A 23,061-nucleotide genomic window follows, 5' to 3' on the forward strand; every position below is an offset into this window, starting at 1 on the left:
TACTCTTTGAGTCTTTCAGAATGTTGTGAGTCAGTCTCCTGGAGGAGGTGTCACACTTTAGTTCCATAATGGTCTTGTGAGTTAGACAATCAGTTTACAGTCATACCCACCCAAAACTACCTTCCATTGACACAAAACAGTTATGCAAATACAGTATTTGTGACACAATGTTGAATTATTTATCTCACTTATTTTAAAACATTCTTCTTTTCAGGTTCCTTTGCATTGTACAGATGACTACCTCCCATGAGCCTGCCAGCTCCAATATATAACTGGTTACTGCAAATTGTGAAGTTGCTTTGCATTTTTTTCCCTTTGTTATGTGAGGTAGTTTCTGGTTTTTGCTCAGTTCCACTCTTGATAATGTGATGAATGTCAACAACCTGGCAACTGGGGATGTAGATGGAAGTTTGCTGGTGTTGTGGGTGATGGGAGGAGGTTGGTTGTGAGTGCACAGAGCCATTTTGAAATGAAGCATGCTGATACAGTAACCCGATGGCCCACAGTCAATTGGCTACAATTTATACAAATAACTTTATCTTAAAAGATTTTATATCTTTGTAAGACTTTGTTCTGTCTTATAATATTGAGTGTTCCTTTGAAAAATAAACCAAAACAAACTTTGAAAAATCAAAGTAGTAGGCATTAAATGTATTACAAAAAACAGGGAATGTGCTTGTCCAGTGAAGGTTAAAGAGTCTCCAGTTTAGAGGCAGAGCAAAAATAACAGACAAAATCAGTGCCAGGATTGGTTGTAGTGAAGGAAGAAGCTTGCTGACCTGGCCATAGTGCTAACATAAGACTCCCAACTCCTTGTTGTGTAACTCTGCTCGGTCCTGCCACCTTAAGCCCCAGTACTTGCAAAATATTCTCTCCACTTTGCCTTCACTCTCCTCCAGTGCTGTAACATGTTTCACTCCACCTCCTTTTATTGGTCCTGCCACGTTCTGTACTTGCTAACGTCTTCATGATTACTGTATTTACTTTATCGCACCTCTCGCACATCTCTACCCTGACATGCAAATCCTCAAAACACTAAAGCAATCCTTGTTTTCTTGTAGGAGTAGATACTGGAAGGTGCGGCATACAAGGCAGTAGAGGCATACACATGAAAACAGACATCATACTTCCATGTCCTTTCCCAAATAGAGCAAGTGACATTAGGCATTGCAAATGAGGGTCAGATCAGGCCCCTGACAACTAGCAAAGTTGAATGACAATTCCTGCTGTCCTTCTGTATTCCTTCCCTTTCCCTTTGTTCTCAATGCAGTCTTACCCTGACATGGAAATGTTTCACCCTTCCTACACTGTTAGTGGGTCAAAATCCTGGACACCCCTATCCAAAGGCACTGATCCCTAGTCAAGATAAATTGCAGCAGTTTGAGAAAGCAGCTTAACATTATCTTCTCAAGGGCAGTTAAGAACGTGATGTTGGTAATGGTGGTATGTCATGAGAGAAGCGAAAAAGGAGGAGATCTGAATGCATTTATGTGTGAGAATGTAAGGACCTTGAGGACAGCAATTTTGATTCACTTGAAAGGGGAAGGATGATACAAGTAAATCTCTGCTTGATGATTTTTCTGCCTTACATCTAATGGGTTTGCTGTTACCCTGATCTTCCTGTTTTTCTACACCAGGTATATGTCTTAGAACTGATCACTTTCCAGGGCATAGGGTCAGAAAACGACTTTGAATGGACCCTTATTCAAAGACACTTCCGGACAGCCAAGATGCTTAAGTCACCTCTACAAACCAAGAGCCTCTGTTCTGGGATTAAGGACTATATTGTCACCTTAATTGTTTACAAACCTGGTACAGACTCCAGATGATCCTACAATAAGGAACACAGCCATTATGAAGGAAATACATCTCACATAGTAAACCAACTCAGACTCAACAACAAATTCCAGTTCCTGAATGTGCACATTGTGTGGGCCTCCCTTTCTTAACCCTTTCTTGCAGCATCTCCACTTCTATTCCTTTCTGGTGCTGCTGTGGTTTATTTTATATCCCCAGTAGCAGATCCAGCAATACACTCTGGTAAAAATGATCCTGAAGGTTCATAGATACTTTGAGAAGTTTTAATACTCAAAACAACCCAAAAAGACTCATAGGCCTACTAGCAACTGGACATTACTGTTGATTCTACAGCTTGGTCCTGACTATTTCTGCTTCATATGATGGGTAAGCTTTAGAATTAGAAAACTTGACACTGACATGGAGCCAAATGCTGGAAGGTTTGATATCTATTTTGCACTGAAAAATGGTTTGCAGCAAGGTTAAATTTCACCCAATAACCTTTGAGGTTTTTTTACCATACTGTTTTGCTAAAAGCCAAAGGGAGACAATGGCCTAGTGGCATTATCGCTGGACTGTTAAACTAGAGGTCTGGATAACATTCCAGGGACCTAGGTTCAAATCCCAACATGGCACTTTGGGGATATATTTTATATATATATATGTATAACATATATGTTCCAATAGCTACAGTTGCCAAATTCATTAATTCACTGTCAATAAAGCATCTGCATTCCTTCAGAAAATACAGTGTGATGAACCTTTCTGCTAACATTCAACTCAATAATTGTGAATACTTTTGTGCTAACATTATAGTGAGCTTGATGTAAAATGATGTGACCATTTACAATATTGATTATAGTTTGTAGTGTGATTTGAATGTGAGTATTTATATAGATGTTAACAAGTAGACCTGTTTTAAGCTCAAGCATGACACATATCATGGTGAAACACTGGGCAGAAAATAAATATTAGCTGGCATGGTAAATGTTATTACCATGGTAATCAGGAAGGGAGGTTGTGTGAACCAAAGTTGAATAGACAGGAAATCCAGGAAGGGAGCAGGAGACAAATCTCATTGATGAAGTGAGCTTGAAGTGGGCTGGGAGGGGAAGATGATTGAAAAATTTCAGTGGAAGGGTCTATGCTTCAATTGTTAGGAGATTCATTGTTGATTGAAGAGGAGACTGGAAGTTGGGGATTGGGGTCAGAGGAAAGAGAGAAAGCAATGCAATACATGGAGGATCAGACATTCACAGGATGCAGGAAATGTATGGACAAAGCCAGAAATGCTGAAGAAACTCCCAAGACTTAGAATGTAGATTTCCAATTAAACTTAATGCTGTGGCCTCATTGTATTTTTGTCCCATTTCTCGCTGATCAGTCATCCAAATTGATAGCTTGTCAGATATAAGGGATGGAAAATTAATGGCATGAGGCCATAACTCGGAGACTTGAGGATGATACCCAGAAAAGACGATTTATGTATTTGGGAGCTGTTGGAAAATGGCGTTTGGGAGTGAGAAGGCTGCAATGAAGAAGGAGGAGGGAGGCCATGATATAGAGGGGAAGATGAGAGAAGCTGGCCATCAGAAGTGGGAAATTTGAGGTTTTTGTCAAAGCCAATCTTGTTTCACAGAAGTTAGCCAAAAACCTGAGAGTTTTATGGAGCATTTCTTTCAAGATCAGGCCTGTCCTGTGGAGCTGCTGCTCCTCAATCCCTTCCACTGCTGAGATTCCTAACCCCTGAAAGAAGCTTTTGTAAGAGCTGTGATTTTTAAATCAGCCTCCTGATCGCAGTGTGCCAGTACAAATTAGATATGTTAATGAAGTGATTTTCCCCATTTCAAGAGAATAATAGTTATTTGGGCTCTTAGCCAATATATAATGAGGCTTTGGTGAGAGATCAGACATCACTATTCTCTTGAAAAACCTGAGTCCCTGCTTGATAGATAACTCTGACTGTCTGATCTTTGCGAATAATTTTACAACATTTGTTTTTAAAAGCTTTAGTGGTTTCAAGTGCTTTGCCATTTCAGCTGTTGAAACGTCAAAGGGTCTGGATGATCAACACTTTTATTGTCCTGTATTAAGAGGGAATTGATTTTAACACATAATAGAAAGTTATCAATGGTTTATTAATTTTTTATGGATTTAACTGTCAATATAGGGTTGTTTCATTCTATAAAGTGTATAATGGATGAATAGACATATAAATGTCACAGCCTGGCATAGACACCTAAGGGTTATGAGAAGTGAGTGGAAGAGCAAGGCTGACTATTTGGGGTCATGGGACACCATAGGTAGGGTGAGTGAAGGGGCATAGCGTGATGTGAGAGTATAAGGGATCATGGGTGTTGCTTGGAGGACATAAATTTTACATGGGAGCCATGACAGACCGTACAGATTGTGAGGAGAGCATGCTGTGGGATGGATGAGTTTTGGGGAGAGTGTAGGGGCTAAGGGCTTTGGGATGAGGGCTGGAAGGCTTTTCTGTTTTTATTGATATTGTGATGAATTCCACGTAGTTTATCCTATTAAAGATCTGGCTTTGATCGTATCTCCAACATCGACTGGCCTAATTGCAGCCAGCAGTTACTCCCCAACGATGAAAGTCCCACCTTGCCTGAAGTGGGGCACGCTGACCCAGGGAATAACCAACTCCCACTACTTGCCTCAAGTGTGAAAATTCAGCCCCTAAATCTCTAGTCCTACTCACTGACACTTTCCTGCCCATAGTGGGGAGGCAGGGATGTTAGCAGATGAAGGTAATGTCAAGGCCTGAGAGGGAACCTGTTGTATTGCTGGATGAAAGGAGACATGTATGAGTCTGGTCGGTTCTGAGAAATGAAATGTGTGTAGCTCACAATAAAACATGTGAATCCTTCATTTTCACAGATCCTTTTCAGTTGGGAGGGCCAACTGCAAAGAAACTGCTCCAAAACTGCCAGTAGTCTGCCTCTGATTAGCAAGAAGAAATACACTAGGAGCAGGATGATGTCACTTTTTCCGTCCTGTGAGATGGAAATCCCAGCCCTCACATCCTACTTCATCAAGTGGCTTGAAACAGCTCTGATTAGAAACCAAACTGAAGCAAGTGAGCTTGAATGATTGATAGCTATAATCATGCAATTTTCAACCTTGTTGAGCCCAGTCTAGTGTGTAACTGCTTAAGTCACGTTGCTGAAGTAGTCCACAAAAAAGCTGCCGGTACTGTAATTGTAATGTAAAGAAATCATCATTGACATGCACATAATGTGATGTCCGCTAGCTGGGAGAAGCTAATTTAAAATGTTCTGCATCCTTGTTTATGGTTGGGCCTATAAATTATGCAGAATATACTTTGAAATATCATTTCACTTGTAGCAGATTTGTCATGTTTGGAGGGCCTTTAATATGTCTCGCAGCAAAATGCTTACAATAGTATTTTGGTGCATGAAAATTTAATGTGGTTTTAAAAAGTGTATGTATTACTATTTTTAATCATATGCAGTTGTGACCAGGTGATGCATTATAATGGGGGAGGGGAGGTAATGAGAAAATGAAAACAATGGTCTCAGTAAATCCGTAAGGGTTGATTTTGGCATAAACAAGGGCAAGTTATTCTTAGTTTCATTATATCAACCTAATCGCAATTTTACACTTACTTATTGTGTGAAAGATTAAAATATGAGGCAGAGTTCAGGAAATGGGGGAACATAGATTAAACACATGAGATTTCTCAATTTTTCTGTGGGGAGAGGACTATTGCATTGCTCCTTTAACACTGCTGGAGAAGATATATTATTGTTTTCTCCCAGGTAGCGTAGTGGGGCTGTACAAACCTCAGGATTACAAACACCAGTCGGTGAATTAGGAGCATTACATATTCTCTCTACACGGGGAAGCATTGTGTTTGTATTCAAGTGTGTGCTGCATGTGGTGGGAGGGAGATGAGATCATAGACATCTGCGAGATAATGACTGATGGGAGTTGAGAGCAGCATAGCATTAGGGCAGCTAGCAAATCAATAGCGTCTGCAGACGAATAGGATTTTTACATTACAGTTCCATTGCAGTCAATGTGTGGCATGTGAAATTTCTCATATACAGGATTACTTTTCTTTTAAAATATTTTTCTCTTCATATACTTTATGGGTGCGGTGTAAAAAAATTATTTTGCTTTGTTTTTTTTAAATTGTGCCTGTTTTTGAGTGAGACAGCATCCACACTGCTTGCAGACAGATTACCATGCTGGGTTTGGATGTATGTGAGTTTGGCAGCCAGCTCCTGGAACTTATGTGGCTGACAGTATGCTACAAAGGTGAGACAAGAGTTTTTAAATTACTGTTCTGTGCTGTTAAAATTTCAAAACCAGAAGCCCATCCTTTGTTTGAAGAGCTATACCGTGGATTTCCTGTAAGAGCAAAACCTGCACTCTTCACTGCTGACTGAGCAGATTCTCCTCAATATCTCTGTTAAAATATTCCAAATTTTCCCACATTTCTGATCAAATCGCTTATTAATTTAGCTCTTGGTGTAAAGTTGCATTGTACCAATGTTACTTAGTGATGTAATGTGCTATGTATGTAAGTGTAAATTAACATTGGTAAACCACACCCATATGCATCTTGCAGAGGAGAAATAACTTTCTGTTTCTCAGCAATACATCCAGCATTTGAGATGATACTTCTTAATGTATTGAATAAGGCTCAAGAAATATATCTGGTGACCAGCTACCGCCGTGTGATGGGCTACTGTGATGGTGGTTTGAGAATTATGCTTAATCCCAATTCCATTTATTTTAGTGAAGCTCGATATTCCCAACTCTTGTGCGTATCGGTGAAAACAAAACTACTGAATATTATGTAGGTCCTTTTTTTCTCAGCAGTTTGAACTCTGATCCATTTGGAACCTTGTTTAAACTATCAGATTCACTTAATACAAAAAAGATATGTTTTGAAACCTAATGATAGCCTTGAATACCGAAAATTCTTACATCATGGCTTTCTCCAACTGGACCATGATGATTGGTGATTGCACTCACATTACGTGGGGCATGTGAAGTCTCTGGAAAATAAAATTCCATCATGATGCAGTTGTGATGAAGTAGTTTAACAATAAGAAGTATTTCTTGAACTGAAACTGTTAAATGAAAACAGTGTGCTGTTTTTTTTTCATTAGTAATATAGATTTATATTTAAAGGTGTTGATGTTTGTTGTAAGCTACCAAAGGAAATAAAGCAGAAAGACCTTCTAGGCACAACATTAGAGCTGCATGACCCTCCAAAAGTGTCTATTCTGATTAACATATGGTGCAGTTTGAGGCAGGGCTATCACGTGTAGTTACAGGCATTCAGTGCATGACAATGGTTGTGCTTCAATTTCATGGGTTGGGATATTGAGGGTTAAGTCACAGGAACACAGAATTATTACAGTGCAAAAGAAGATTATTCAGCCCATCATTTAGAGGATTCAATAGGAAAATTAATCTGGACGTTAACTCCCCAGTTATTATTATTCCTGGGATGTGAATCCTGCAACATTTTGTTTTCTAACTGTTCAGTGTCTAGAATCCAGTTGCCCTAAAAGTGATACCACATTTTCTGCTGTTGATTCTGAGGCACTATTCACTTCGATTGTTTCAAATCAGAATCTGCAGTTAAGATTTAAACATGGTAACACTCTGTTTATCCTGGATGGCTGAAATCTCAGTAATACATCTGGTGAAAGATGTCTCTGCTCATACATGCTTATCCGCATGGGTAAAGCTTCTCGCAATGCTTGTATTATCTGAATGTTTTGGCTACTTACAGGTGGATTTAAAATGCCGATCAGAGATCTACATGGGCCCTTGGTCAGCTGCCTGCAGAATGACAGTGTTGAACTAATGATCCATGTGGGTTCTGAATCCTGCCCTCTCACATTTTGTTTCACACTTGATTCAGATATTTATTGTAACTGCTTTACTCTGCTTCTCAAACCGTAGTTGAAATGAAATCTGTTTTAAACTCTGGGGGAGCATTATACTTTTCAGTATTTTATCAACCCAGTGTTTTGACAACAACAACTTATTTCCCGGAATATGTGATGCTTTTACAAAAAAACAGATAATTGGAAATGCCATCACTGGGATTATCTCCTGCAGAGACGCAGGGAAGGAAGGGAACACTCAAAAAGCAATTTAATGACCCTCCTTATAACTCCTAGAATTTTAGAATTTTGCAGTGCATAAGTTGATTTGACAGAAGAAAATGTTTGCATTTGTGTAGTACCTTTCAAAACCACCAGATGTCCCAAAGGACATCACAGCTGTGAATTAATCTTTGGTGAAGTGTAATGACATTATAATGTAGGAAAAACCACAGTCAAATTGCATACAGCAAGGTCCCCATTATGGACAGAATTTATATGTTCCCTTCACCAGCTATGATTAGTATGTAAGAAGTGTTTTCTTAACATCAGAGTGTGGATCCCAATTTAAATTATTATAATTTTAACAATTGTAATTATCTCTGTCCTGTTTGTGACAGACCCTACAGTTTCTTGAATGGTTTTGAAGTTTTGAGGATGAAATGAGGGCCTTGTAAAGCAAAAGACTCCCATCAGACTCTCAGACTTTTTACAATCAGGTGAGACTGAGGAGAGTAAATAAAAAAACTTGGCCCAGTTGTACCAATGTCTCCTCATAGAACAGCCCTGCCAACCTTTGTATTAACCCAGTGAACCTCTGCTGTACCCTCTCTATGACAAGTACATCCTTTCTTAGGAAGACTGAAAATTCCATGAAATTTTCTAGGTGTGGTCTTACCAAGATTCTACATAATTGCAGTGAGACATCTCTACTTCTGAACTCAAAACCTCTTGCAATGAAGACTGATGTATCATTTGCCTTCCTAATTGTTCTCTACACATAGCTGTCCATTTTCATTGCCCAGTGTACAAGAGCATCCAGATCCCTTAGTATATCTATATTTCCCAACATATCACCATTTAAATAACACTCTTGAATAAAATACAACCTTCTGATTTTTCCCACTGAAGTGTATAACTTCACAATTATTCACATTGTACTGCCTCTGCCACGTGTATGCCCACTCACTTAACTCGTCTAAATCACCTTGAAGGACTTTGCATCCTCCTTACAACCCCCAGCACCACCCCCCACCATTCCAAGCCTTGTGTCTTCAGCAAACTTGGAAATGTTGTGTTTTGTTTCCCTATCCAGCTCATTTAAAAATCATGAACATTCAAGCACTGATCCTTGCAGCATCACACTAGTCATTGGCTACCATTCAGAAAAATATCCATTTATTCACAATCTCTGTTTTCTGCCTGTTAACCAATTCTCGACTATCACAATATATTTCTCATAAGCTTTAATTTTGCCCTCTAATCTAATTAAAGCCAGAGAGTGGTGGGCCTGTGGAATTCATTGCCACAGAGTGCAGTGGAGGCCGAGACGTTAGATGCCTTCAAGGCAGAGATCAATAAATTCTTGATCTCACAAGGAATCAAGGGCTATGGGGAGAGTGCAGGGAAGTGGAGTTGAAATGCCCATCAGCCATGATTTAAATGGTGGAGTGGACTCGATGGGCCGAATGGCCTTACTTCCACTCCTATGTCTTATGGTCTTATGGTCTTATAAAAGACTTATTAAAAGCTTTCTGAAAATCCAAATGCACCATATCCCCTACTACTTGCTTATCTATTCTACCAGTTACATCCCCAAAAACTCCAGTAGATTTATGAAGTATGATTTCTTTTTCATAAACCCTCACTGATGTTCCCCAATCCCATTAATCTTTTGCAAATTTTCTGTTAATACATCTTTCATAACAGACTGTAGCAGTTTCTACTACTGATGTTAGACTAACTGACCTGTATGTTTTCTCCCTCCACTGTAATAGTGGGTTTACATTTGCCACCCTCCAATCTGTAAGGGCTGCTCCAGAGTCTGTAGAACAATTGTCCTTTGCTCCACTACCTTTATTATGGATTGGGTGATGCCGTAGGGTAGCATTGACTGTTTCCCCATTTGTCTATCCCTGCCCCCGCAGCTATCCTGAATTTGACAGGTGCTTAAACCTGGACTCCTTTAAAATATTCCATCTCCCCGCAAAAAAGTTTAATTGGCCTCAGTGTGGAGGAGGATACGGACTCCACCCCTCCCTACCTTGCCCTGGCAAATGAAAATTGACACACTGTCTGATGATGTCATTTTCAGACCCCCTTCACCCCCATACCCACCTCAATATCCATCTTTCAGGGAAGGGAGCACAAAGAAATTCAACCCTGGTTTACAAACATGAGATAATAGCAAATTCTGACTCCCATGGGTGATGGTTGAAGTATCCGGTCTGTCAAGGGAATGAAAGCACATCTGGTTTTCTCTTTTGTGAAATATAAATTAACAGGCAACTGTCTAGGCTTTCTCTATTGTCAGTGACAGAGATTTCAGAGGAGGCAAAATAACTTTCAAAAAAGAGCCACTAGTAACATGTTATTTAAATACAATAGAAAGATTTGATCATCTATGACCCAAAATATTGCAAATAACAAATTCATGGTCGGCAAAAACTATTCTGTCCCTAACAGTGCATCACTGACTCAAAATGAACTTTTTGTTTACGCTGTGTGAGAATATTATTGTTTTCTAAGTTAGGCATACTCTGTTTAAGATGTATAAATTTACTCAACTAGAAAACGGTATTCTCCAAATCAAAAGGACCATTAGCAGAAGTGTTGATTGCATGGCAATGCATCGCTGAAACCTTGCAATGGATACATTGATGTTATAGGAATGTTAAGTTGTTAATGATGTAAAGCTGAAAGTAACACTTCAAAATCTGAAGCATATACTTAATGTAAGAGGAATACATAGAGACAGACTACTAGTGTTTTATTTAAATAGCTCTTTTATTTCTGTCCATTAATGAGATATATAACTTTCACACCATTGATTAAAATTAGTTTTCTCCAACATCTTTCCGAGTACTTTCTTGGGAGTTCGACCCCATTTCTCCAATATTATTAGTGTCAAATGTGATATCAATGGGGTGTAGCCCAAAACAAGAAATAGTCCATTTTACACTTTGTAAATCAGGGCAGCAAAGAGCTATTTCTCAAGTTTTGTTTCCCCAACGTGTATTTTATCTGCAATCATTTGTATTTAATTGCATTCTTCAGTCTTCAAAGTTTGAATCTTTGAATGTTGGTTCTTAGTGAGTAATGCAATGAACCAGATTGTACCCGAATCACCTTGACATTTTGCATTGATTCATCTAATGATCTATTGAACAAGTTTCTGCCCACATAGCTGGCCACACCTCAACAGACATAAGCAAATATCGTCAAATTAGGCTTATTTGGAAGGTCTCTTATGTGACCAGAGTTTCAGGCACAGAGGGAAGACAGCTTTTTAATGGTGTTTTGCTGCAAAAGAATTTGCTTTTTTTTCTTTATCCTGAATGATATCTTTTTTGTTTCATTTAATGCCTATCAAAGGCCTTAGTATGGTGCATTTTAAAAAGTGAAAAGCCTCCCTGCTGACCAGGTCCTAAGTATGCTGTGCCTAATGTGAATACTTAGAGGAAGTTGTACCTTGCTAGCCTTTGATTATTACTGTTAAGACTTAAAACCATAAGATATAGGAGCAGAAGTAGACCATTCAGCACATCAAGTATACTCTACCATTCAATGAGATGGTAGCTGAGCTGATAATCCTTACTTTCATGGCATTTCTACACAATCCTTGATTCCTTTGGTGATTAAACAGCAACTTTAAATGCAGGTGTATTTTAATGAGGCTGGGATGAAACTTAGCCATAATCTCTAAAGAAGCATAACATGGGTTCATTTTATAATTTAACTCTGGGTTGCATCCACAGAGGAAAGTCCTGTCCTTTTTGCTATTCACGTCGCACACAAATGTATTTCTCTGCAACTTGGCACCAGATTGTATTTGCAAACAAAATAATTTGTCAAATATCCCCAGGAACATGACTGAAAATACTTCTACATGATCTGTCACTTTAATGTATTATGATGCTTGGCCTACTTTTTATATTTCCTGCTTTTAATGTCTTGCTGAGCCATCAAGACATCAAGACTAATGTAGGCCACAGGATCAATTGTAGGGCCTCCATTCAGAAATCAGACCAATATTAGCATAAACTGCACCCAGAGTCTGATTTAATGAAATGGAATCAACACAATTGCAGCAAATTACTCCTGATAGTCCGACTTGGAAATAGTAAGTAATTACGATGTTGAGTGAGCAGCAAACCAAACATGGAAAGTGCAGGCTAGTTTTTTTTTGGAGAAAATGTGATGTAAGAAATTAATTTAAAGAAAATAACAGAACATATTTCATGACCTCAGAATTTAATGCTTTGCAGACAATGAAGTATCTCTAAAGAATAGTCACCTTGTATTGTACCAAAGATGATGCCTAATGTCCACAAACTATAGTGAATAAATGGCCATATCATGGGCTGTTGGCATTGGTTGAGAGATAATTGCTGACCCAAAAGCGTGGCAAAGTTTATGGTCTTCTTCCATTCATGCTGAAGGACCTCTTGGGTGTACCTGTGAAAGGACACAGAACCTTATAACCTTTCATAACCTTTACCAATGCTCTATTCTTGCGTCACTGCACGAAAGTGATAGCCTGAATTATGGGCTTGTAGCCAAAATGTTACAAAGCCCTGCCCATGAGTTTGAAGGCTCAGGAGCTCGTTAAATGCAATGTCTGGCCCTTATGTTATTTGTTTGCCCTAACCAGTCTCCTGTATAGCTGTGATAACAAGGTGTAGAGCTGGATGAACACAGCAGGCCCAACAGCATCATAGGATCAGGAAAGCTAGGGTCTAGGTCTGAAACATCAAGCTTTCCTGCTCCTATGATGCTGCTTGGCCAACTGTGTTCATCCAGCTGTACACCTTGTTACCTCAGATTCTCCAGCATCTGCAGTTCCTACTACTCCTGTATAGCTGTGGTTATGTTGGGCAGCAAATCTGCCCTTGTACACATTGAAGCACTTAAGTGCCCAACTCATTATCATTTAACTGTCTGATCTTGCCCTCTATCTCTATATGACCCATGTTAGGGGGAGGCCTGCTTTTGGTGGGTAGCCTGCCAGCTTTCACTGTGCAGTCTGGTGTTGGGCAGGAGAGTGAGCCAGCTTCAGGTATCCTCTGCCCATCAGAGGTGTATCCTACAAGGTCAAACCTCCCCTTTCATCCTCCTCTGATCTCTTGAATCTGGTGTCCCACTTCCTTCACCCCACCTCACTGGGGCCTGGTACCCCAGGCCCTGCCAATATGGCAGACCTACTTAAGCATTCAGCATGCATAACTTGCTCTTTCTGTGTCCCAGCATAGGCCACAGCTTGTAACTCTCAGATTGGGACTACCAAGCTGGGACAATGCTCTCCCCATAAAGTCGGGGGGTGCGGGAGTGCTGAGGCAATGAGCGCCTCATAAAGTGAGTTTTGAGAAGATTTGTAGCTCAGGTTGAGGTTCTGGATGTGAGTTTGCTCACTGAGCTGGAAGGTTAGTTTTCAGACGTTTCGTCACCATTCTAGGTAACATCATCAGTGAGCCTCCGACGAAGCGCTGGTGTTATGTCCCGCTTTCTATTTATCTGGTTAGGTTTCCTTGGGTTGGTGATGTTATTTCCTGTTCTTTTTTTTTCAGGGGATGGTAGATTGGCTCCAACACATTGACTTGGAGCCAATCTACCATCCCCTGAGAAAAAGAACAGGAAATGACATCACCAACCCAAGGAAGCCTAACCAGATAAATAGAAAGCGGGACATAACACCAGCACTTCGTCGGAGGCTCACTGATGATGAAAACTAACCTTCCAGCTCACCGTTCAAACTCACATACAGAGCCTCATAAAGTGTTAAATGGCTGAGGGGCAGCCATGTTCAATGGGGATGTGTTCCCCATCAACTCTTCAGAGGGGTATGAAACTGATCTATCGGAAAAATCATGCCCATGTCCAGAATGAAGCTTGAACACAGCAGTATTTTGCCTCAGAAGCCAGAGTGGTGTCAGACAGCCAAAATGACCACCTGAAGGGCACTTCCAACTTGGGCAAGCAGTTTGGATTGTGTAATGGTGGGAACCCTGTTATGCTTCAATGTCCAAACACATTCCCACATACCAATATCACCAACTGAATATGGGACAGACTGTAAAGTGACCCCAGGCCTGTGCTTCAACCTCCTGTGTCATGATCAAGAATCATCCTGGTGGCCCCTTGCCTTTGAGATAATCTGCAGTGAAATTGTAGACAGATGTCATAAGTCACTTATGATGACTGCAAAATCCAGACTGCAACAGAGAATAACCTAGAGAAGCCCATCAGTAGTCAAGCCAAGGTTTCATAAATTGACATTTCTTGGCATCAAACTATTACATAATATAAAAGACATGATTAGTTAATTTTACTGAATTATTTCCTCCTATGTGTCTTTTACGCAGTTTCAGAACTCTGATGAAGTCAATTGAAGTCATCCTGTTGCACTTGGTTTGATGGCTTAGCAATGGCTGCCTTTTTGGAAAGGCAAAATCTGCTACAAGTGCTACACATCACGTTGTCCCTTGCCACTCAGCAAGGCCAGCATCTGTTACAAATAATGTTGGCATTGACGCCAATTCTCAGTTGGATTTTCCTCCTTGTTGTGATTGATATAGAGCACTTTCATGTCATCTTTTGACAGCATTCTTGAGTCAGATCCTTCAGCATTTGCTGAGTCTCTTGCCATGGTCTACCTCCATGTATAAGATGACTCTGGGGATATAGCCATCTTCTGTCCTATGCACATTCCCAATGTAATGTGCTAATGTAACCACTTAAACAGAAATATTTCTCTTAGCGCTGTTCAAAAATTAAATCTAAACACTTTAGTATCAAATCAAAGCAGTCGGCAAAGTTAGTTAACGTCAATAAGCATGAGTTTTATAACATTTGTGCAGTTTTTCTTTTTAAGTAATTTCTTAATGCAGCCAGCATCACTTGTCCCCCGGCTTTTGCAGGATTGTATTAAATGCATTCTGAAATGGCAAATTAGTGAAATAGGATCCCATCTAATAGACTGCGCTTATCCAGAAACACAAGCACTACGATTGCAAGGATTCTGTAGGGTGAGAACAACAGTTGGAGCAGACAATTGGTTCATACAATTAATTTTATATTTATAATATACGCTATAGTCTCACACTTGCACATAGTTTGCATTTGCATCTAATTATTTTCTACTGTGCTTCACCAGTGGTTCTGGCACTCAGTGCAAGCGTTAACCATCATGCCAAAGTCATAAATACATGATTGGATCCTGACATTCAGGTGCTAATGATAGACACCCTTTTGCTACACCACTGCCAATGCTCTCTAAAACCCAGCTGTTAAACCAGTTGCAGACAGTAATGGGGAATGATTGAGGCTGTAGGTTATTTAGTGCTATTTGAAATTCTATCTCTGCACCCCATTTCTTATCACAAGGGTGAGATTAAAACAACTGTCCAATGATTTGAGATATTGAACCTTTGTGCAAAAGATCTGTTTTGCCATTTTGCAGAGTTAAAGTGGAATTAATTTGCCTGATATCATTTTTTTTGTTCCTTTAGTTTGTAGATCTCCACTGAACTGCAATGGTGCACGACCGAGAACTGGAAGTTTCTAGAACTGGAAGTTTCTAGAACTAGATGTTTCTGACCTAGAAGTGCTTGAGATAGCATAAACCAAAATCTTCATAAGGATTAAACTATTCTCAACCTTTCACACACAATTTATATGTTTTTTAAAGCTTATTACAGATGATATTGACTGTATGTAATTGGAATTTTCTCTTCAATTAATAAAAACCAATTATTGAACTGAAAGCTAACTAGCAATAAGCCTGTCTACTTTATTTTCTCAGATATTATGGCAGACAAGGATCCAGAGCTATATCCTGTAGAAGAGGATGCCTTGGTTGACTCAAGCTACAGAGCACCAGCACAGAAGACACTTAAAGAAATTCAGGAGATGGACAATGATGACGAGAGTTTGAATAAATACAAGCAGGCACTTCTTGGCTGTGGGCCTCTAGACATAGGTTAGTATCTGCCTAATACTTATGTAGTCAGTTATATGACAGTCAAAGGGATGGTAGTTTGATTTCCTGTCTGTATACAGCCTTGAAGTAATAGTTTGAATTCTTTCCAGATCCTTAATTCATTTCTTGAAATGCTAAATGCACTGTTATGCAAATTGTATGTTAGTCTAGTTGCCTCCCAATTAGCAAAAGTAATGTGAGGCCTGCGTTAAAAGATACAAATGGGCACATTAACCTGTGGAAACATGAAGTAAACTGTATCAACTAATTAAAATAATACATCCACTCAGAGAAAAATAGAACTAGAAACCTGGATTTAATTGCAGAAATTGCTGAAAATATAAGATTTGAAAAGAGACAAGATTGCTCTTGTGGTGTTCAATGGTTTGACTAAGCTTAAGGGAGGTAAAGCCCAGTGACGTTATCAGTGAACTGTTAATCCTGAGACCCAAATAATGTTCTGAGGACTCTGGTTCAAATCTTCTTGTGGCACATAGTGGAATTTGAGTTAAACAAAAACAAAATCTCGAATTAAGAGTTAAGACCATGAATCCGTTGTTGGTAGTCAGGAAAAAAACCATCTGGTTCATTAATGCCCTTTAGGGAAAAAATCTACCTCCTTACCTGGTCTAGCCTATATGTGACACCAGATCCACAGCAATGTGGTTAACTCTCAGGGATGGGCAATAAGTGATGTCATCATCCCCTGAATGAATAAAAAACAAATTATTCTGTGTTTGATTATTGTTCTGGCCCCAGTTGGTGTCTGTAATTGGTAATTGTCTCTCTGAGCTACATACCTGCATTTGATTTGATTAAACCTGTGGGTGAAACAAGACAGCTAATTATGCAAAGACGCTTCCATAGAAAGACCTGAGATCTGGATGAGGCCACATGTATAGGAAATCCTATAAGTTCTAAGATGTTAAAATATTCTAAATAAATCTGTTCTGATTCAAACCTGGAATCTTCACTGCATGATGCTGAGGGGAATCAGACACCTAAGGTGTAAGGCAATCTGGCGAATAGGTAACAGCTCCATATTTTTGCTGGATCTATTTCATTTGGAGTTATCAAAAGTAGTTGAATGTACGGGATTCTTCCTGCCAATCTGCTGACCTTCTCTCCACACACAGTCTCTGCCAAACCTCTGGTTTAATCTTTGGTTGAAAATTTGTTGGTTTGTTGCTTTTTCTTTTTACTGTAAAAGGAAAATCCATGGCTAATGAATTGGGATGGACGGGGGTGGTGAAGAACTATCAAGATCAATTTTACAATTTTGGGTGAAAGGGTTGCGGAAGGATTAAGAAAGCAGGGAGAGAGGTATAAGGAGCTATGATTCATGGTGATAAAAAAGAAATCAGAAGCAATATACACTCTTCCATTTTTGTTCTTCCCACCTCCTCAGTTGTTATAACTGACTTGCAGGAAGCTTCGGGTAGAATTGACATGGGGCTTTATTGAACAGTGTCCGTGACTTTGGTGGAAGATTCATGAAAATCCTAAAGCTGTCCCCAAAGGTTTCAGTTGGCAGTTTGGAGAACAGTGAGAAAAATTCATCCCAAGAAGCGATATTAATTACTGTTAAATACAAAAAACCTTTCTTGACACTTGCCCAGATTCTGAAGGTGTGTGTTTCAGGTGTCCCATTCATGAAAGCTGTAGTTGTATCATCACAATGGCCCTCCTTTCACCCAGGCTTAAATGGGCTGAGGCTCTGGTTCCCCTAATTACTTGGCAGCCGGGCCTCCCCAGCCTCTCGGGGGACATTAAAGTCAGCCTAATGATCAGGTTTTGCATGTCATAATGAGACTAGTACAACAATTTGCTGCATCTATGCTTTGGCTTGGCTGTTTGTCACAAACATTCCACATGATCATTAATTGGTGAAGGAAATTGAAGTGTGCTTCTTAAACTGTTTGGAGAACTACGTTATGAGTGCGGGTAGTTGAGGGGCTCACTGAGAGCTATATAACAATAAATATTAAAATTAATTTGAAATTCCTTGCCAAGTATGAAATAACCTCTAAACAGTTTGGAGATCACAATATGAAACTTTGAGCAAAATTTTCCCAGATCTTGAACAAGGTGGGCTATGGCAAAAAATTTAATGGTTTGATATAAGATGCCAAGAGAGGCATTTCAAGAGAAAAATCAACAAGTCACATTTTCCAACCAAATCCCAGACGTTGAGACTTAATAGTGAGCAGTGAGTGTGCTATTACATGAGATTATCACTTATTATTACTCTCGGTGCCATCTAAGCTCACATCTTTAATATGCAAGCTCCCGTTTATTCCAGCTGCCACATGATGCCAAGGATTCCTGACAATGAATGTGAAAGTGGGTAACAAACAACTGCAGTTCTTGGTCCTCTGGTCCTCCAGCTTGGAGTCCTGGCTCCAGCATCTTAGAGCACAGACTAAAGGCAATGACCTCACACACACCTCCCATCTGTGGATGCTGGCAACTGACACATGCCTTACAATATGCTACTGTCATTCATTGTACATTTCAGAGCACACTGGCACCTCTCATTGAAATACTGTTACAAGTACATTGTACACAGGGACAGGCACCCCTGTCTTGTGTTGCGTTTCAGTGTTTTCCCCCTCAGCCACACCTTAAAGGCTCACAGTACTTCTGACATGCCTTCCAGTTTCTTGCAAATACAAAATGGGAAGATGATAGCGCATGGGAGGGAAAGGAGTCATGTGAGGGTGTCATTGACTGTAGGCAGTAAGCACCCTAGCTTTCATGGGGAAACAGTGCACTGTTATACCTGGTATGTTTCCTTGCTATGCTTGGGGCTTGGAGTGTGAAAAAGGCAGATGAAGACTGAGATAGAAATCATGGGAACTGAAGATGCTGGAGAATCCAAGAAAACAAAGTGTGAAGCTGGATGAACACAGCAGGCCAAGCAGTATCTCAGGAGCACAAAAGCTGATGTTTCGGGCCTAGAACCTTCATCAGAGAGGTGGATGGGGAGAGGGTTCTGGAATAAATAGGGAGAGAGGGGGAGGCAGACCGAAGATGGAGAGAAAAGAAGATAGGTGGAGAGGAGAGTATAGGTGAGGAGGTAGGGAGGGGTTAGGTCAGTCCATGGAAGACGGACAGGCCAAGGAGGTGGGATGAGGTTAGTAGGTATTACAAGAGAGTTGCAGTGGGAGAGAGATTCCCTGAGGTTGGCCCGGAGGGAGGAGGGTAACTTCTTCAGTTTAGGCATCCCTGGAAGAGGCTTCGCAGTGAGGTTAAAATTGTATCAGAGATAATGGGAACTGCAGATGCTGGAGAATCGGGTCTAGTGTCTGGGGGGTGGGGATAGTGCTGTGAGTAGTTCTTTCGATGGCTTGGTGCCTACTGTCCTGTCTACTCGTGAGGAAGAAGCATTCAGAGTGAAGCCCTGGTCCCTTATTCCCCTGTTGCCTTGCTGTTGGTGCAGAGCACCAATAGCTCGAGCGATGGAATGCAGGTCTGTGCACATATCCATCATACTCTCAGCATTTTGACCCTGGCTGCCAATGCAGCGATAGAGGCAGCCAGACGGCCCTCATGCCTGAGGCAGCAGGATCTCAACAGCGTGATGTCAGTTTGCTCAGTGGTTCTGACAAACCTGCCTGTTTCTCTCACAGCTGATTGTGTAATCATATGAAGCCCTTGATAAACTGACACCATGAAGACATCCCCTACCAATGACTGAGCAGGTGCTTCATCTGCTACAGTCTTCGGAGTGCCAGTGACCTGGGACTATTCACGCACCAAAAGCAGAGTTGTGGCAGTGAAATGCGCACTAGCACATTCACATGACTCGAATCTAGAAAAGATACCCACTGAAGTCTCAGCAGCTGAGCTGGTGAGGGGTGCCAAATGCAGCCTTGCCAGTGCTTCCCCTAAGGCTTCCCTGCTGTCTTCCTGAGAAGTAGACAAGGGGATGTCTTGCAATAAGCCCACTTGACCACAACTACCTTGCTTGCAAAAGAGCAAAAGCACCATGACCAAGGATTAAACATTGTAGCATGTTAACAGGAAATTCACAGTAGGGGGGTGGGGCACAATGAGAAAATGACAATGACCAATTCTTCTTTCTTGGTTTCTGAGTCACAGAGGTTCCTGCATCTCCACGGGACCAATCTCGGTCTTATGTTCTAGGGCCAAAGTCTCTCCTTGTAAGGGGCAAAGGGTCACATATCTTGCCCCTTTACCATACTGGCTCTCTACTAGCCCCCTATACCACCATTATGGACAGTTTTCTCCTGAAATGAGAGAAATGAAAGAGGCTGGAACACCTGTTAACACAGACACAGCTGGAGGAAGGTGGATGAACAGCCCTAGGTGAGTGAGCACAGAGGCACTGCAGGGTTAGTGGTATCAAGGTTGAGGAGAGTGTCAGTGAGTGACGAAAGATACTGCAGGCAATATTAAGAGTGGTGTCGCATGACTTGGTGGGAAAAAGATGCAGTAACAAAGATAAGGTAAGTGTGATGTAGCAGAAGGAGTAGCACTTAGCCAGCAGAACAAAGAAGATTATTGACCTCTTTCCTCCACTGGTGAGTGTTTCTTCAGATAGTTGAGACCATACTGACCCAGGTGGTAAATTTAGTTCAGATTGGCAGTGTCTGGCTTTCACTATGGAAAAGGTCAGCCTCTCTCTGCACTGCTTTATCACCAGGATATCTAACATATGGCACTAATTTACACCTAGCAGCTATCTCTAGGATAATTCACAGGGACTGTGCAGGGTAGGTCTGGACTGACAATGTTTAACCAGCTGCATACCAACATTTTAAATATGACACCAGCACCAGGGATGCTGGGATATCCCAGCAGCATCAAACACCTCCGGCTACATTTAGCGGGAGAATTGGGCTAAAATTGGACAGGTGGGGAACCACAGGGGCCTGGTAAGTAGTTAATGAGTTGTGTTTTGGATGATCACTGACCAGGCTTCACACCGAGAAATAGTGCATTAAATACAACAAAAATGACTTGATTAAAATGTGGGAAGATTCAGCACTTTGTTTTGTTATTTTGTTAAGATTTTCCTCTTTGTTTCCTATATACATATATAGCATTTTTGTTGCTTGTTTTGATGTACCAGGCCAGGTTACATTTTGAGATCTGATTAGTCCAATATGACTATCAGCTGGGATCCTAACATGATTACTTTGTCCTAATCCTCCACTGTGAAAACAGGTGGAGGTATTTCTGTAACAAAACTTTCATATTATAGTCTCACCTGCACCAATCTTTAATAGTCTACATTCTCCTTCTCAATATATTTCAAATATATATTATTCTTTCTCAATATATAGCTTTAACTTTTGATGGTATCTGTCTTTTTAAGATTCCTTCTTGTACTTCTTATTTCTTTCTTCATGTTCCTTCATTGCTTTTTATAGCTTTCCCACCTCTGCTGGATTTGCACTCTCCTAATCTTGACATTTGTGTAAATTTGGGGATGAATATCCCTGAATATTTTTAACTGGAAAGAGCCTCCAAGCCAGCAAAGCCTGAATTTAATTCAAGATGGCAACTTGATTAAAGATTTGGAGCGTGCATTAGGAATGGTAATCCTAAAGAGCGAGACTCGCATTGTCAAACCATCTGTAAGCATTCATTCAAGATTCTGAACATTGTTCTGTTATCTACGACTTTGATTAACAACCCTTTCACAGAAACGTAGAAGATTGGAACAGGAGTCGGTCCTTTGACTCCTTGAGCCCCTCTGCCAATAAATATGGTCATGGCTGATCATGGAGCTCAATAACCTAATTCTGCCCTCCTTCTATACCCCTCATTTAGCCACAAGAACTATATCTATCTCCTTCTTGAAAATGCAATGTTTTGGCTTCAACTGTTATCTGTGGTAATGAATTCCAAACGCTTCCTACTTTCTGCATGAAGAAGTTTCTCCTCATCTCAATCCTACAAGTTTTACCCTTTATCCTTAAACTATGACCCTAGCTTTGGATTCCCTCATTATTGGAAACATCCTTCCTGCAACGAACCTATCTAGTCCTGTTAGAATGCTATAGGTTTCTATGCAATCCCCAATCATTCTTCTAAATTCTAGTGAATACAATCCTAATCAACACAATCTCTTCTGACATGTCAGTCCTGCCATCCCAGGAACCAATTTGGTAAACTTTTGCTGCATCCTCTCAATGGTAAGAACATCCTTTCTCATGACCCCCTCCAATGTCAGCACATCGTTCCTTAGAAACAGGACCCAAAACTGCTTGCAATATTCCAAATCCACTCTGACCAGACTCTTAGCAGTATAAATCTGCTTTTGTATTCTAGCCCACTTGAAATGAATGCTAACATTGCATTTGCCTTCTAAACAGTCAAGTGAACTTGAATGTTAACATTAAGAGATTCTTGAACAAGGATTCCCAAATCCCTTTGTGCTTGCAGATTTCTGAAGCCTTTCCTCATTTAGAAAATAGTTCAAGCCTCTATTCTTCCTACCAAAGTGCATAACCTCACCCTTTCCCATGATGAATTCCATCTGCCTGTTCTTTGCCCATTCTCCAAGCATGTCCAAGTCCTTCTATAGCCTCCCCACTTCCTCAATACTACCTGCCCCTCCACCAATCTTTGTGTCATCTAGAAATTTAACAACAATGCCCTCAGTCCCTTCATTCAGATTGTTACTGTATAATGGTGGTCTCAACACTAACCCCTGTGGAATTCTGCTATTCTGCCATCCTGAAAAACAAACCTTTATCCCTACTCCAAGATAATAAAATGAGAGGCTGGATGAACACAGCAGGCCAAGCAGCATCTCAGGAGCACAAAAGCTGACGTTTCGGGCCTAGACCCTTCATCAGAGAGGGTTATGCCAGTCAGTTAATCCTTAATCCATTCCAGTACCTTGTCCCTAACACTATGAGCTCTTATCTTTTTTAGCAGCGTCCTGTGTGTCACCTTGTCAACAGCCTTCCAGAAATCCAAACGGATTATATCCACTGTCTTTCTTTTGTCTAACTTGCTAGTTACCTTTACAAAGGGTTCTGACAGAATAGTTAGGCATGACTGAGGGGTAACGTTTTCATGCAGAGTGTGCTGTGCGTACGGAAAAAGCTGCTGGAAGTGGTGGAGGTGGATATAATAACAGTATCTAAAAGGCATCTGGATGGATATAAAAATTTGAAAGGTTCGGAGGGATATGGG

At 40.5% G+C, this 23,061-nt stretch overlaps 1 protein-coding gene across 1 annotated transcript in view; it reads left to right on the plus strand.

Annotated features, from left to right (window-relative positions):
• Positions 1–5,738: 5,738 nt before the first annotated feature.
• The window catches only part of arhgdig (Rho GDP dissociation inhibitor (GDI) gamma), a 47,512-nt gene continuing 30,189 nt past the window's right edge, over positions 5,739–23,061 (plus strand). The window contains exons 1-2 of the mRNA XM_048552380.2: positions 5,739–6,099; positions 15,709–15,885. Of these exons, the coding sequence (XP_048408337.1) occupies positions 6,027–6,099; positions 15,709–15,885 (250 nt within the window). The 5' untranslated portion in view covers positions 5,739–6,026. The remainder of the gene's footprint in view (positions 6,100–15,708; positions 15,886–23,061) is intronic.

This window comes from Stegostoma tigrinum, chromosome 23 (genome assembly GCF_030684315.1).
Source record: "Stegostoma tigrinum isolate sSteTig4 chromosome 23, sSteTig4.hap1, whole genome shotgun sequence".
NCBI classification, from domain to species: Eukaryota; Metazoa; Chordata; class Chondrichthyes; order Orectolobiformes; family Stegostomatidae; genus Stegostoma; species Stegostoma tigrinum.